General features: G+C 46.7%; 1 protein-coding gene across 3 annotated transcripts in view; it reads left to right on the plus strand.

The window, feature by feature from the left end:
* The window catches only part of LOC306921540 (translation initiation factor IF-2, mitochondrial-like), a 39,984-nt gene that overhangs the window by 3,831 nt on the left and 18,653 nt on the right, over nt 1-17,500 (plus strand). For 2 of the 3 annotated variants that reach the window (XM_079498708.1, XM_079498707.1), the window contains exons 2-6: nt 6,681-6,835; nt 8,990-9,116; nt 10,222-10,420; nt 15,226-15,386; nt 16,854-17,030. In XM_079498708.1, the coding sequence (XP_079354834.1) occupies nt 6,686-6,835; nt 8,990-9,116; nt 10,222-10,420; nt 15,226-15,386; nt 16,854-17,030 (814 nt within the window). In that variant the 5' untranslated portion in view covers nt 6,681-6,685. Of the gene's footprint in view, nt 1-5,950; nt 6,039-6,680; nt 6,836-8,989; nt 9,117-10,221; nt 10,421-15,225; nt 15,387-16,853; nt 17,031-17,500 lie in introns of all 3 variants that reach the window. The other variant, XM_079498709.1, reaches the window with a different exon arrangement.

A 17,500-nucleotide genomic window follows, 5' to 3' on the forward strand; every position in this document is an offset into this window, starting at 1 on the left:
ACCCGCTAGGGAGGAAGCTCCATGGTTACCCGCTGGGGAAGCTCCATGGTTACCCGCTAGGGAAGCTCCATGGTTACCCGCTAGGGAAGCTCCATGGTTACCCGCTAGGGAAGCTCCATGGTTACCCGCTAGGGAAGCTCCATGGTTACCCGCTGGGGAAGCTCCATGGTTACCCGCTGGGGAAGCTCCATGGTTACCCGCTAGGGAAGCTCCATGGTTACCCGCTAGGGAAGCTCCATGGTTACCCGCTAGGGAAGCTCCATGGTTACCAGCTAGGGAAGCTCCATGGTTACCCGCTAGGGGGAAGCTCCATGGTTACCCGCTAGGGAAGCTCCATGGTTACCCGCTGGGGAAGCTCATGGTTACCCGCTAGGGAAGCTCCATGGTTACCCGCTAGGGAAGCTCCATGGTTACCCGCTAGGGAAGCTCCATGGTTACCCGCTAGGGAAGCTCCATGGTTACCCGCTAGGGAAGCTCCATGGTTACCCGCTAGGGAAGCTCCATGGTTACCCGCTAGGGAAGCTCCATGGTTACCCGCTAGGGAAGCTCCATGGTTACCCGCTAGGGAAGCTCCATGGTTACCCGCTAGGGAAGCTCCATGGTTACCCGCTAGGGAAGCTCCATGGTTACCCGCTAGGGAGGAAGCTCCATGGTTACCCGCTAGGGAGGAAGCTCCATGGTTACCCGCTAGGGAAGCTCCATGGTTACCCGCTAGGGAAGCTCCATGGTTACCCGCTAGGGAAGCTCCATGGTTACCCGCTAGGGAAGCTCCATGGTTACCCGCTAGGGAAGCTCCATGGTTACCCGCTAGGGAAGCTCCATGGTTACCCGCTGGGGAAGCTCCATGGTTACCCGCTAGGGAAGCTCCATGGTTACCCGCTAGGGAAGCTCCATGGTTACCCGCTAGGGAGGAAGCTCCATGGTTACCCGCTAGGGAAGCTCCATGGTTACCCGTTACCCGCTAGGGAAGCTCCATGGTTACCCGCTAGGGAAGCTCCATGGTTACCCGCTAGGGAAGCTCCATGGTTACCCGCTAGGGAAGCTCCATGGTTACCCGCTAGGGAAGCTCCATGGTTACCCGCTAGGGAAGCTCCATGGTTACCCGTTACCCGCTAGGGAAGCTCCATGGTTACCCGTTACCCGCTAGGGAAGCTCCATGGTTACCCGCTAGGGAAGCTCCATGGTTACCCGCTAGGGAAGCTCCATGGTTACCCGCTAGGGAAGCTCCATGGTTACCCGCTAGGGAAGCTCCATGGTTACCCGCTGGGGAAGCTCCATGGTTACCCGCTAGGGAAGCTCCATGGTTACCCGCTAGGGAAGCTCCATGGTTACCCGCTAGGGAAGCTCCATGGTTACCCGCTAGGGGGAAGCTCCATGGTTACCCGCTAGGGAAGCTCCATGGTTACCCGCTAGGGAGGAAGCTCCATGGTTACCCGCTAGGGAAGCTCCATGGTTACCCGCTAGGGAAGCTCCATGGTTACCCGCTAGGGAAGCTCCATGGTTACCCGCTAGGGAAGCTCCATGGTTACCCGCTAGGGAAGCTCCATGGTTACCCGCTAGGGAAGCTCCATGGTTACCCGCTAGGGAAGCTCCATGGTTACCCGCTAGGGGCTCCATGGTTACCCGCTAGGGAAGCTCCATGGTTACCCGCTAGGGAAGCTACATGGTTACCCGCTAGGGAAGCTCCATGGTTACCCGCTAGGGAGGAAGCTCCATGGTTACCCGCTAGGGAAGCTCCATGGTTACCCGCTAGGGAGGAAGCTCCATGGTTACCCGCTAGGGAAGCTCCATGGTTACCCGCTAGGGAAGCTCCATGGTTACCCGCTAGGGAGGAAGCTCCATGGTTACCCGCTAGGGAAGCTCCATGGTTACCCGCTAGGGAGGAAGCTCCATGGTTACCCGCTAGGGAGGAAGCTCCATGGTTACCCGCTAGGGAAGCTCCATGGTTACCCGCTAGGGAAGCTCCATGGTTACCAGCTAGGGAAGCTCCATGGTTACCCGCTAGGGAGGAAGCTCCATGGTTACCCGCTAGGGAAGCTCCATGGTTACCCGCTAGGGAAGCTCCATGGTTACCCGCTAGGGAAGCTCCATGGTTACCCGCTAGGGAAGCTCCATGGTTACCCGCTAGGGAAGCTCCATGGTTACCCGCTAGGGAAGCTCCATGGTTACCCGCTAGGGAAGCTCCATGGTTACCCGCTAGGGAAGCTCCATGGTTACCCGCTAGGGAAGCTCCATGGTTACCCGCTAGGGAAGCTCCATGGTTACCCACTAGGGAAGCTCCATGGTTACCCGCTGGGGAAGCTCCATGGTTACCCGCTAGGGAAGCTCCATGGTTACCCGCTAGGGAAGCTCCATGGTTACCCGCTAGGGAAGCTCCATGGTTACCCGCTGGGGAAGCTCCATGGTTACCCGCTAGGGAAGCTCCATGGTTACCCGCTAGGGAAGCTCCATGGTTACCCGCTAGGGGGAAGCTCCATGGTTACCCGCTGGGGAAGCTCCATGGTTACCCGCTAGGGAAGCTCCATGGTTACCCGCTAGGGAAGCTCCATGGTTACCCGCTAGGGAAGCTCCATGGTTACCCGCTAGGGAGGAAGCTCCATGGTTACCCGCTAGGGAAGCTCCATGGTTACCCGCTAGGGAAGCTCCATGGTTACCCGCTAGGGAAGCTCCATGGTTACCCACTAGGGAAGCTCCATGGTTACCCGCTGGGGAAGCTCCATGGTTACCCGCTGGGGAAGCTCCATGGTTACCCGCTAGGGAAGCTCCATGGTTACCCGCTAGGGAAGCTCCATGGTTACCCGTTACCCGCTAGGGGGAAGCTCCATGGTTACCCGCTGGGGAAGCTCCATGGTTACCCACTAGGGAAGCTCCATGGTTACCCGCTAGGGAAGCTCCATGGTTACCCGCTAGGGAAGCTCCATGGTTACCCGCTAGGGAAGCTCCATGGTTACCCGCTAGGGAAGCTCCATGGTTACCCGCTAGGGAAGCTCCATGGTTACCCGCTAGGGAAGCTCCATGGTTACCCACTAGGGAAGCTCCATGGTTACCCGCTGGGGAAGCTCCATGGTTACCCGCTAGGGAAGCTCCATGGTTACCCGCTAGGGAAGCTCCATGGTTACCCGCTGGGGAAGCTCCATGGTTACCCGCTAGGGAAGCTCCATGGTTACCCGCTAGGGAAGCTCCATGGTTACCCACCAGGGAAGCTCCATGGTTACCCGCTAGGGAGGAAGCTCCATGGTTACCCGCCAGGGAAGCTCCATGGTTACCCGCTAGGGAAGCTCCATGGTTACCCGCTAGGGAAGCTCCATGGTTACCCGCTAGGGAAGCTCCATGGTTACCCGCTAGGGGGAAGCTCCATGGTTACCCGCTAGGGGGAAGCTCCATGGTTACCCGCTAGGGAGAAAGCTCCATGGTTACCCGCTAGGGAAGCTCCATGGTTACCCGCTAGGGAAGCTCCATGGTTACCCGCTAGGGAAGCTCCATGGTTACCCGCTAGGGAGGAAGCTCCATGGTTACCCGCTAGGGAAGCTCCATGGTTACCCGCTAGGGAAGCTCCATGGTTACCCGCTAGGGAGGAAGCTCCATGGTTACCCGCCAGGGAAGCTCCATGGTTACCCGCCAGGGAAGCTCCATGGTTACCCGCTAGGGAAGCTCCATGGTTACCCGCTAGGGAAGCTCCATGGTTACCCGCTAGGGAAGCTCCATGGTTACCCGCTAGGGAAGCTCCATGGTTACCCGCTGGGGAAGCTCCATGGTTACCCGCTGGGGAAGCTCCATGGTTACCCACTAGGGAAGCTCCATGGTTACCCGCTAGGGAAGCTCCATGGTTACCCGCTAGGGAAGCTCCATGGTTACCCACTAGGGAAGCTCCATGGTTACCCGCTGGGGAAGCTCCATGGTTACCCGCTAGGGAAGCTCCATGGTTACCCGCTAGGGAGGAAGCTCCATGGTTACCCGCTGGGGAAGCTCCATGGTTACCCGCTAGGGAAGCTCCATGGTTACCCGCTAGGGAGGAAGCTCCATGGTTACCCGCTAGGGAAGCTCCATGGTTACCCGCTAGGGAGGAAGCTCCATGGTTACCCGCTAGGGAGGAAGCTCCATGGTTACCCGCTAGGGAAGCTCCATGGTTACCCGCTAGGGAAGCTCCATGGTTACCCGCTAGGGAAGCTCCATGGTTACCCGCTAGGGAAGCTCCATGGTTACCCGCTAGGGAGGAAGCTCCATGGTTACCCGCTAGGGAAGCTCCATGGTTACCCGCTAGGGAAGCTCCATGGTTACCCGCTAGGGAAGCTCCATGGTTACCCGCTAGGGAAGCTCCATGGTTACCCGCTAGGGAAGCTCCATGGTTACCCGCTAGGGAGGAAGCTCCATGGTTACCCGCTGGGGAAGCTCCATGGTTACCCGCTAGGGAAGCTCCATGGTTACCCGCTAGGGAAGCTCCATGGTTACCCGCTAGGGAAGCTCCGAAAGGGAAATTCTTGGCCGAAAACCGAATATCCGAATATGATTCATATTATATATCTTTTTTCCTACCATTGCTGTCATGGCCGTACCTTAAAGCTACCTGATTTATGGCAAAATAAATGGTTATGGCAAAACTTAACTTAAATAATAATCACTATTATGGGTCCATAAAACATTTATTCAGCTCTTTTGAATGCATTAATTGCATACACTATTCGGTGATATATTTTCTGCCTATTCGGGCCGAAACCGAATAGGCAGAAAATGCATTTTTTGAAATTTTTCTGCCTAATATTTTCTGCGGACGAATATTGGGTGCATCACTATTACCCACTGAATAGTGACACTCCATATATGGAGAGATCCCACATTATGTTACATACATGTCACATATCCAAGTGTGACATCACCACCAACTCCATATTTGGACCAGCCTGATCTATAGAACTCCATATATGGAGACATTTAGTGCTGATGTCACACCGATGTGGAACTCCATATATGGAGATGACAGAGACATTTAGTGCTGACGTCACACCGAAGCGGAACTCCATATATGGAGATGACAGAGACATTTAGTGCTGACGTCACACCGAAGCAGAACTCCATATATGGAGATGACAGAGACATTTAGTGCTGACGTCACACCGAAGCAGAACTCCATATATGGAGATGACAGAGACATTTAGTGCTGACGTCACACCGAAGTGGAACTCCATATATGGAGATGACAGAGACATTTAGTGCTGACGTCACACCGAAGCGGAACTCCATATATGGAGATGACAGAGACATTTAGTGCTGACGTCACACCGATGTGGAACTCCATATATGGAGATGACAGAGACATTTAGTGCTGACGTCACACCCAAGCGGAACTCCATATATGGAGATGACAGAGACATTTAGTGCTGACGTCACACCGATGTGGAACTCCATATATGGAGATGACAGAGACATTTAGTGCTGACGTCACACCGAAGCGGAACTCCATATATGGAGATGACAGAGACATTTAGTGCTGATGTCACACCGATGTGGAACTCCATATATAGAGATGACAGAGACATTTAGTGCTGACGTCACACCGAAGCGGAACTCCATATATGGAGATGACAGAGACATTTAGTGCTGACGTCACACCGAAGCGGAACTCCATATATGGAGATGACAGAGACATTTAGTGCTGACGTCACACCGAAGCAGAACTCCATATATGGAGATGACAGAGACATTTAGTGCTGACGTCACACCGAAGCGGAACTCCATATATGGAGATGACAGAGACATTTAGTGCTGACGTCACACCGAAGCGGAACTCCATATATGGAGATGACAGAGACATTTAGTGCTGACGTCACACCGAAGCGGAACTCCATATATGGAGATGACAGAGACATTTAGTGCTGACGTCACACCGAAGCGGAACTCCATATATGGAGATGACAGAGACATTTAGTGCTGCGTTCACTATGCTCCTCTCCAGAGACTCCACCGCCTTCCGTACCAGACAGGATATTTGTCCTCACAGTCCATATATGGTCGTGTCAGCGGTCTAGACGTCTGCGTTAAAGGTATAATGACAATTATTCTTAGCAACATCTATATCAGTGGTTCTCACAGGGTTAAACCATATGTTTCTATATCAGTGGTTCTCACAGGGTTAAACCCTATGTTTCTATATCAGTGGTTCTCACAGGGTTAAACCCTATGTTTCTATATCAGTGGTTCTCACAGGGTTAAACCATATGTTTCTATATCAGTGGTTCTCACAGGGTTAAACCATATGTTTCTATATCAGTGGTTCTCACAGGGTTAAACCATATGTTTCTATATCAGTGGTTCTCACAGGGTTAAACCATATGTTTCTATATCAGTGGTTCTCACAGGGTTAAACCCTATGTTTCTGTATCAGTGGTTCTCACAGGGTTAAACCCTATGTTTCTATATCAGTGGTTCTCACAGGGTTAAACCCTATGTTTCTATATTTCTCACAGGGTTAAACCCTATGTTTCTATATCAGTGGTTCTCACAGGGTTAAAGTTTCTGAAAGAATATATATTCAAAGATTTTCACAATTTCTCAAAAATAGCAGATCTACAAGCTCGTAGCGCGGCGCTCGGTGCTACGCTTGTACTACTCATTGGCTACGAGCCAATGGGCTTAGAGAGTAGTATTTTATAGTTTAATAACTGACTTATATTTTTTCTCGCCAGGAGAGATGAATATGATGACATCGCTGATGAGGATGGCCAGCCGATTGGTCAGCCGCCGACACGACTCCGCCTCCCTGGTGAGCGGCATCCTGTGTCCTCGATGCCCCGCCCCTCCCCTTCGCAGCCAGCCAACCAGGAGCCTCGCTGCTAAACAGGTGACTCTTGTAGTCCTTGGTGTTCGAACATGCTGACTGATGGTGACGCAAAGACTGGGCTTCCATTGACAATGAATGGTAGACTGCATCTTTGTATCTGTCGCTAGCTTCCATTGACAATGAATGGTAGACTGCATCTTTGTATCTGTCGCTAGCTTCCATTGACAATGAATGGTAGACTGCATCTTTGTATCTGTCGCTAGCTTCCATTGACAATGAATGGTAGACTGCATCTTTGTATCTGTTGCTAGCTTCCATTGACAATGAATGGTAGACTGCATCTTTGTATCTGTCGCTAGCTTCCATTGACAATGAATGGTAGACTGCATCTTTGTATCTGACGCTAGCTTCCATTGCCAATGAATGGTGGACTGTGTCTTTGTATCTGTCGCTAGCTTCCATTGACAATGAATGGTGGACTGTGTCTTTGTATCTGTCGCTAGCTTCCATTGACAATGAATGGTGGACTGTGTCTTTGTATCTGACGCTAGCTTCCATTGACAATGAATGGTAGACTGCATCTTTGTATCTGACGCTAGCTTCCATTGACAATGAATGGTGGACTGTGTCTTTGTATCTGTCGCTGGCTTCCATTGACAATGAATGGTAGACTGTGGGGCCATCCAGATGAGGACGATTTCGGTGTTTCTTGGGCAAGTAATTAGCCGATCTGCCCTTTTTGTCACACGGAGACGGCGTTTTGGGGGACTTGAACGGCTAATTTTGAAACTACCTTCCAGAGTGGGAAAGTTTGGAGACGCGACTTTCACGTCTCCGTGTGTATAGCAAATGCCGCCTAATTTGCTGAAACGGTGATGTCATTGTCCCCTCGCCCCCTCCAAACTAACCAGTGTTAATGGTTTATTTCACCATAACCACTTATAAGTATCACAGCTATTTTATATTTGCACATAATGTCTATAAATCTCTTATCCAAAATAGCCGATCTGCAGCGCATGCATGAGCTTGTAGAGGAGCTATTTTTGGAGAACAGAAACAACACCCCCGATCGGGAAAAATGTATACATATTTACGCAAACAGTTGCTGAGATTGAGCAGGCGTGCATGCACGAGAGAGGAGTTGTGTGTGAGGAGCTGATCACAGATAGAGGGAAAGTGTTAAATTTGGCCTATTATTTATGCTATATATTATTGACCGCGTCTGTGTCAGTCTCACAGTCACAGCAGCAGTGCGCACGAGAGAGAGAGAGAGAGAGAGAGAGAGAGAGAGAGAGGGAGAGGGGGAGAGGGGGAGAGAGAGGGAGAGAGGGAGAGGGAGAGGGAGAGAGAGAGAGAGGTGCTGCGTGTTAAAAAATAAATAGGCTACTCATCTTTGTGTTCTAGTTTCACCTTATTGCTGAGTGACACAGGGAAAAGCAAGGGTTTAGAAGCGAAAACGTCCGTTGTGGAGAAACATATGCACTCTTCACAGAGTGATTAGCCTACTAATGAGTGACAGGTGCTGCCACTTTTGGAGCGTGGCTGAGGATGTCTGTTGGAGAGTATGAGTGAGACAGACTTTTTGGGTGGCCATCGGCATCTACAGGCCGACCATGTGTACTACAACTTTCTATTGAAAACGAAGCAGTTTACCGGTCTCTTGTAGACATCGTACATAATTAACATAACCGCAATGTAGACGCAGTAAAGTTTTATATCGTTCACAAACTTAGGCGGGGAACAGCCCGCGACGTCCTCGTGTACCCAGCCTCTGTATCTTTGCATCTGTCGCTGGCTTCCATTGACAATGAATGGTAGACTGCGTCTTTGCATCTGTCGCTGGCTTCCATTGACAATGAATGGTAGACTGCGTCTTTGCATCTGTCGCTGGCTTCCATTGACAATGAATGGTAGACTGCGTCTTTGCATCTGTCGCTGGCTTCCATTGACAATGAATGGTAGACTCTTACAAAAAAAATAATAATACAAAATAATATTAACCCATTCTGAACAGGAACCCCTTTTGGTGTTTTAACTAAGCATTATGTTATACTTTAGCTATTGAAAAATAGCAGATCTACTACGAGCTTGTAGGTCTGCTATTTTTTTTAAATTGTGAAAATGCGGCGCAAATCTTTGAATCTATATTCTTTCAGAAGACTTTTTTTTAATTATTTCTAACAATAACAACAATAATAATAACTGTGCTTCCAGGTCAAAGGTCAGAAGGCGGGGGGGCAGAAGCCTCAGAACAGGAAGTCCAACAAAGACAAACAGGAAGTAGAAATCCGACGGAGGATGACGGTGTCTGAGTTGGCTCACGCCATGAACCGAGACCCTGGTGAGAAAACTTTATTTATACACTCCTTTATTGACATGAACCGAGACGCTGGTGATAAAACTTTATTTATACACTCCTTTATTGACATGAACCGAGACGCTGGTGAGAACTTTATTGATACACTCCTTTATTGACATGAACCGAGACGCTGGTGATAAAACTTTATTTATACACTCCTTTATTGACATGAACCGAGACGCTGGTGATAAAACTTTATTTATACACTCCTTTATTGACATGAACCGAGACCCTGGTGAGAACTTTATTGATACACTCCTTTATTGACATGAACCGAGACCCTGGTGAGAAAACTTTATTGATACACTCCTTTATTGACATGAACCGAGAGAGACTGGTGAGAAAACTTTATTGATACATTTGGTCAAATATGTTGACAGCACAAAACACCGACGTCGGGGGGGTAATGTCTACATGATCAGAGGTCTCCAACAAACTCTTACGCCAGGGCTCCACCGGACGCGTTGCGTTGCGTCTGCGTCGCGTCAAAAAACGCACCGGTTCAATTTTAATGCACGCGTCGCGTCTCCGTCAACGCGGGCAGTGGAGCCACCCTTCATTGATTAAAAAGGGAACATTCCCTGACGGTGACGGAGACGCGACGCTGACGCGCCCGGTGGAGCCCGGCCGTTATACTGTGTGCGAAAAAGGCTAAAGACTGAAAGGTGCGTGCGTGCGTGCGTGCGTGCGTGCGTGCGTGCGTGCGTGCGTGCGTGTGTGAACTAAGTCCCCCCCACCTAAAAAATCACACCCGTGTGAACTGAGTGGTGCAACTCCCCTCTCCCCCTGCCTCTCTCTCTCTGTCTCTCTCTCTCTCTCTCTCTGTGATTAGCAGGCAACAGTGCAACACTATCTCTCACTAGCTGTCTACCAAGGAGTTAGCTAACTGGCATTCATGTAGTTGTGTGTGTGTGTGTGTGTGTGTGTGTGTGTGTGTGTGTGTGTGTGTGTGTGTGTGTGTGTGCGCGTCCGTGTGCGCGCGCGTGTGCGTGTGTGTGTGTGTGTGTGTGTGTGTGTGCGTGTGCGTGTGCGTGTGCGTGTGCGCGTGTGTGTGTGTGTGTGTGTGTGCGTGCGTGCGTGCGTGTAGACCACGTGCTGGAGGCTCTGCTGAACACCGGAGGGGACCTGGACTCCCTGGAGGAGGACTCTGTCCTGGAGGAGAGATGGATCAAGGAGGTCGTCAGGAGATCTGGCATGAAGTTCAGTTACCAGACCCTGAGTTCAGGCCGGGAGAGGAAAGCTCTGGGCCAGGGTTTACAGAGAGCCAACGCTGACGCCTATAGGAGGTACAATATGGACCCTTTATAGGTTAAATATGGACTCTGGGCCAGGGTTTACAGAGAGCCAACGCTGACGCCTATAGGAGGTACAATATGGACCCTTTATAGGTTAAATATGGACTCTGGGCCAGGGTTTACAGAGAGCCAACGCTGACGCCTATAGGAGGTACAATATGGACCCTTTTATAGGTTAAATATGGACTCTGGGCCAGGGTTTACAGAGAGCCAACGCTGACGCCTATAGGAGGTACAATAGAGCACCGAAGTCCTGACGTCACTGCCCTCTACTACCAGTAGAGGGCAGTGAGCGCAAAGGTTCATGTATGTTTTTATAAGCATTGTACTCTCCATAGGGGGATTTTAGATCGCCTCATATAAGAACTGTGTTTGAAAAATAAACCGATCACCCCGGCCTTTTCACTCATATGGATATGAAGCATCGACTGAAGGTGGAAATGTACAAATATACCCAAAGAGTAACAAAATAAGCGTTAGAAACGAGCCAAACAACCCAGAGACTACATTTCCGGGTAGGCTGCTTCTGCCCGCAGCCCGTCGCACAACAGAAACTGAACGTTAATTACGTTTATTTTTATTTTTATTTTATTGATATATAATGTATCGTGGTTAGTACGAGTCGAGTCACCACCAGCTGAGCTTACGTCAACGAGGAATCTCAGGAACGCAATATGTTGACAGCTGGGCGTGACGTATATGCTCAGCGACATTGCATTCATATGTAGTTTCAAGGCTTTTGCGGTCACATTAATTCCATTTTCTCTAGAAACTGGCTGTATCAAATATGAATGGACATCATTAACGACGCACAGCCACTCCCCTGACAGAAACGCCGAGGTGGTCCGTTTATTTTTCAAACACAGTTCTTATATGAAGCGACCTAAAATCGCCGTTTGGGGATCTCAATGCAAATAAACAAATACATGAACCTGGAGATTGACGACCTCTACTGAAAGTGACGTCAGACTTCGGAGCTCTATATGGACCCTTTATAGGTTAAATATGGTTTACAGAGAGCCAACACTGACGCCTATAGGAGGTACAATATGGACCCTGAGAGGTTAGATATGAACCCTGGGCCAGGGTTTACAGAGAGCCAACGCTGACGCCTATAGGAGGTACAATATAGACCCTTTATAGGTTAAATATGGACCCTGGGCCATGGTTTACAGAGAGCAAACAGGGACGCCTACAGGAGGTACAATATGGACCCTTTATAGAGCTATATTTTACAGCACTGTGTGCCTCAGTACACTGACAAGCTTCTAGCAGCACTGGTGTTAAAACTACTAGTAACTGGTGTACTGACCATGGTATTACTGTGTTAAAACTACTAGTAACTGGTGTACTGACCATGGTATTACTGTGTTAAAACTACTAGTAACTGGTGTACTGACCATGGTATTACTGTGTTAAAACTACTAGTAACTGGTGTACTGACCATGGTATTACTGTGTTAAAACTACTAGTAACTGGTGTACTGACCATGGTATTACTGTGTTAAAACTACTAGTAACTGGTGTACTGACCGTGGTATTACTGTGTTAAAACTACTAGTAACTGGTGTACTGACCATGGTATTACTGTGTTAAAACTACTAGTAACTGGTGTACTGACCATGGTATTACTGTGTTAAAACTACTAGTAACTGGTGTACTGACCATGGTATTACTGTGTTAAAACTACTAGTAACTGGTGTACTGACCATTGTATTACTGTGTTAAAACTACTAGTAACTGGTGTACTGACCATTGTATTACTGTGTTAAAACTACTAGTAACTGGTGTACTGACCATGGTATTACTGTGTTAAAACTACTAGTAACTGGTGTACTGACCATGGTATTACTGTGTTAAAACTACTAGTAACTGGTGTACTGACCATGGTATTACTGTGTTAAAACTACTAGTAACTGGTGTACTGACCATGGTATTACTGTGTTAAAACTACTAGTAACTGGTGTACTGACCATGGTATCACTGTGTTAAAACTACTAGTAACTGGTGTACTGACCATGGTATTACTGTGTTAAAACTACTAGTAACTGGTGTACTGACCATGGTATTACTGTGTTAAAACTACTAGTAACTGGTGTACTGACCATGGTATTACTGTGTTAAAACTACTAGTAACTGGTGTACTGACCATGGTATTACTGTGTTAAAACTACTAGTAACTGGTGTACTGACCATGGTATCACTGTGTTAAAACTACTAGTAACTGGTGTACTGACCATGGTATTACTGTGTTAAAACTACTAGTAACTGGTGTACTGACCATGGTATTACTGTGTTAAAACTACTAGTAACTGGTGTACTGACCATTGTATTACTGTGTTAAAACTACTAGTAACTGGTGTACTGACCATGGTATTACTGTGTTAAAACTACTAGTAACTGGTGTACTGACCATTGTATTACTGTGTTAAAACTACTAGTAACTGGTGTACTGACCATGGTATTACTGTGTTAAAACTACTAGTAACTGGTGTACTGACCATGGTATTACTGTGTTAAAACTACTAGTAACTGGTGTACTGACCATGGTATTACTGTGTTAAAACTACTAGTAACTGGTGTACTGACCATGGTATTACTGTGTTAAAACTACTAGTAACTGCTGTACTGACCATGGTATTACTGTGCTTAACTGACCAGCCAACTGGCCTGACCTGAACACAGATAATCTAGGTTGTATATTCAAGAGGAAGGTGTGAGACATAAGACTGAACAATACAAATTAAAGGGCAACCAGACTATTGTAATTGTAACACTTTATTTTACTAGAGTAAGACAAAGTTTGTCCCACTACTATTCCCACAGTTCTGACTGTACGCACTTGAGCCATATGTCAAATTGACCGTAAAAATCGGGAATCGTGTGCTTGCTCATTGCTAAGAGAAATATTGTATAGTTTAATTGATATTAATTTATTAGTGAATTCAATTTCCCCATTGACATGAATGGGAAAATGCGGAAAATCACGTTCAAGTATTTTTTCCTCAGAGACCGTAAGGGCTGTAGTTACAAAACTTGGAGAGATAATTCGTAATACTTACTAAAATTAATTAACTTATAATTATATCGGTCGGCCTCATGGTGGCGCTATAACAGCCCACTTTACGTTTTGGCTTATAACTCTTGAACCGTAGGTCGTAAATTCAAAATTCCTTTCTCCCTGTATTCCTTGGGCCATGACGCATCTCCCCATATAGGCCACGCCCATTTGCGTCAGGATAGATTTTCCGCCATTTTGAATTTTCTTCAAAACACACTTTTATTTTCTGATTCTACAGATTTTGTCCGAATCTCACAGAAATCGGTACACATGATCTCTGGACCTATCGGACCGCGTTTAAATTTATTTCAGATTTTTTTGATTATCTTTTGTCCGTATCGTTCGTCCTTAATCGTCGTCCGAAGTTAGCGGGAGGGGCCTATTTTACAAAAAATGCCTAAAATCACGAACGGAATGTCCAATCCATCCCAAATTTGAATCAGATGTCGTGGGTGGTTTAATCAACCAAAAGCCAAAAGCATTTCTATTTTCATCCTTAGGGGGCGCCGCAAATGCGAAAAATGTAACCGCTTGTTGCAGAAAATCACACCCGTATGAAGTTAGTGGCGCAACTCCGTGTGGGGGTCCCCAGGGGGGCCCCAGAAGTCCCAGACCCACAGCAACGCGGCCAGGGTGCCAGCCCGGTTCCGGCGAGCCAGCCTGCGTCCGAAACGGTCGAGAAATTACAGAGTTACAGTGTGGGGGTCCCCCAGGGGGTCCCTCTACTGTACTGTACCTTCACTGTACTGTAACACCTCAAATCATCATATATAGGCTACAGTTAATTGTGAAAACCAACCAAACGCTATTTTTCGTGCTCGGACAGACCCAGCCAGCCAGCCAGCCAGGGACAGACCCAGGGACACACAAAGCTAGATAGGAGTGGTTGCACCACTCAAAAGTTATTTTCACAGGGGTGAGATGACAGTTTCTTGCAGAAAAAAGATTTTTGGGGGATAAATCCCCTCCGAATTACTTACGCATGATCGCAGGGGTGACGCGACATTGCAATTGGCTGGCAATATCAGTGGGAGGGGCATATGTAAGCCACTGCGGCAACCACACTTTGCAATTTTTTTAAATTGCGACCTTTCTAGTTTACGGCTGTTATCAAAGCAAACCTGGGCTTCCATAACACCTCAACGGTGCCACAGGCTGATCACCTCCATGCCACGCCCCATTGATGAACTGATTTGTTCAAAAGTAGCCCAGACCAAGTATTAACTGCATACATTAATATACTTTTCAGATAGTTGACATTTCTCGTTTAAAAAAACATTTTTTTAGTGGTCTCGTAAAATATTCTAATTCATTGAGATTTTTTGATTTTCATGAGCTGTATGCCATAACCATCAAGATTAAAACAAAAAAGAGGTTTTAAATACTTCACTTTATGCACAATTAATTGAGAATATATGAAAGTTTCACTTTTTGAATTATGTTACGGAAGAAACTTTTACACAATATTCTAATTCAGTGAGATGGAGCTGTATACACAGAGTCAATGTTCCCCCTAACGTGCATCCGCACGTGCACACACACACACACACACACACACACACACACACACCCGCACTAACGTGCGCCCGCACGTGCACGGCTCAGGAACTCCCCGCACGCAGAACAGATCTGTGTCGCGCACCAGAGATCTATTTGTGTATTGTAGTGCTGCTTGGTACAGAACAGCGCCACCCTGTGGTCACATGGTGTATATAACGATGTGAATGTGTTCCCAGGCCCCCTGCGGACCCTGCCTGCTTGGTACAGCGCCACCCTGTGGTCACCATCATGGGTCACGTGGATCACGGTAAAACCACTCTACTGGACAGTCTGAGGAAGAGTCAGATCACCTCCACCGAGCACGGAGGAATCACTCAGCATATTGGAGCATTTATAGGTAAATATATGTCTATATGTGACCAGCCTTTATAGGTAAATATATATGTCATCAGCATATAGGAGTCTTTATAGGTAAATATATATGTCATCAGCATATAGGAGTCTTTATAGGTAAATATATATGTTATCAGCATATAGGAGTCTTTATAGGTAAATATATATGTCATCAGCATATAGGAGTCTTTATAGGTAAATATATGTCATCAGCATATAGGAGTCTTTATAGGTAAATATATATGTCATCAGCATATAGGAGTCTTTATAGGTAAATATATATGTCATCAGCATATAGGAGTCTTTATAGGTAAATATATGTCATCAGCATATAGGAGTCTTTATAGGTAAATATATATGTCATCAGCATATAGGAGTCTTTATAGGTAAATATATATGTCATCAGCATATAGGAGTCTTTATAGGTAAATATATGTCATCAGCATATAGGAGTCTTTATAGGTAAATATATGTCATCAGCATATAGGAGTCTTTATAGGTAAATATATGTCATCAGCATATAGGAGTCTTTATAGGTAAATATATATGTCATCAGCATATAGGAGTCTTTATAGGTAAATATATGTCATCAGCATATAGGAGTCTTTATAGGTAAATATATATGTTATCAGCATATAGGAGTCTTTATAGGTAAATATATATGTCATCAGCATATAGGAGCCTTTATAGGTAAATATATATGTCATCAGCATATAGGAGTCTTTATAGGTAAATATATATGTCATCAGCATATAGGAGCCTTTATAGGTAAATATATATGTCATCAGCATATAGGAGTCTTTATAGGTAAATATATATGTCATCAGCATATAGGAGTCTTTATAGGTAAATATATATGTCATCAGCATATAGGAGTCTTTATAGGTAAATATATATGTCATCAGCATATAGGAGTCTTTATAGGTACTGTAAATATATATGTCATCAGCATATAGGAGTTTTTATAGGTAAATATATGTCATCAGCATATAGGAGTCTTTATAGGTAAATATATGTCATCAGCATATAGGAGTCTTTATAGGTAAATATATATGTCATCAGCATATAGGAGTCTTTATAGGTAAATATATATATATATATATATATATATATGGGTATATACCGGTATGTCTATAAATATGTCTATATGTATTTACGCCAGCATTTCCCCCCCGTTCAACTCTTATTTTGAAGAGCCAAAAACCCAGACCGGATCTTATGATCTTATGTTAGTGTGTGTGACGATGCGTGATCACTTCCTGTTTACCGTCCGAGCTGCTAAAACACCATGGAGGGGTAATCTGTATCGAATCGTTTAGCAATGAAAATCCACTGAAAAGGTAACTGTGTGTGTGCGTGTGTGCGTGTACACGTGCGTGCGTGCATGCGTGTGTCCGTGTGCGTGCATGCGTGTGTGTGTGTGCGTGTCCGTGCGTTTTTCCATGCGTGCGTGCGTGCGTGCATCGTGCAGTGAGTCTTCCTTCAGGAGAGAAGATAACCTTCCTGGACACTCCTGGCCACGCTGCCTTCAGCTCCATGAGGGCCCGGGGAGCCCAGAGCACTGACATCATCATCCTGGTGGTGGCGGCCGACGACGGAGTCATGAACCAGACCCTGGAGAGCATACAGCATGCTAAGAATGCTAACGGTAAAGTTCATAGTCCATACAGCATGCTAAGAATGCTAACGGTAAAGTTCATAGTCCATACAGCATGCTAAGAATGCTAACGGTACTGTTCATAGTCAATACAGCATGCTAAGAATGCTAATGCTACTGTTAGAGTCAATACAGCATGCTAAGAATGCTAACGGTACTATTAGAGTCAATACAGCATGCTAAGAATGCTAACGGTACTGTTCATAGTCAATACAGCATGCTAAGAATGCTAACGGTACTGTTAGAGTCAATACAGCATGCTAAGAATGCTAATGGTACTGTTAGAGTCAATACAGCATGCTAAGAATGCTAACGGTACTGTTCATAGTCAATACAGCATGCTAAGAATGCTAACGGTACTGTTCATAGTCCATACAGCATGCTATGAATGCTAACGGTACTGTTAGAGTCCATACAGCATGCTATGAATGCTAACGGTACTGTTAGAGTCAATACAGCAT

This window comes from Electrona antarctica (assembly GCF_951216825.1).
Source record: "Electrona antarctica genome assembly, chromosome: 4".
NCBI classification, from domain to species: domain Eukaryota; kingdom Metazoa; phylum Chordata; class Actinopteri; order Myctophiformes; family Myctophidae; genus Electrona; species Electrona antarctica.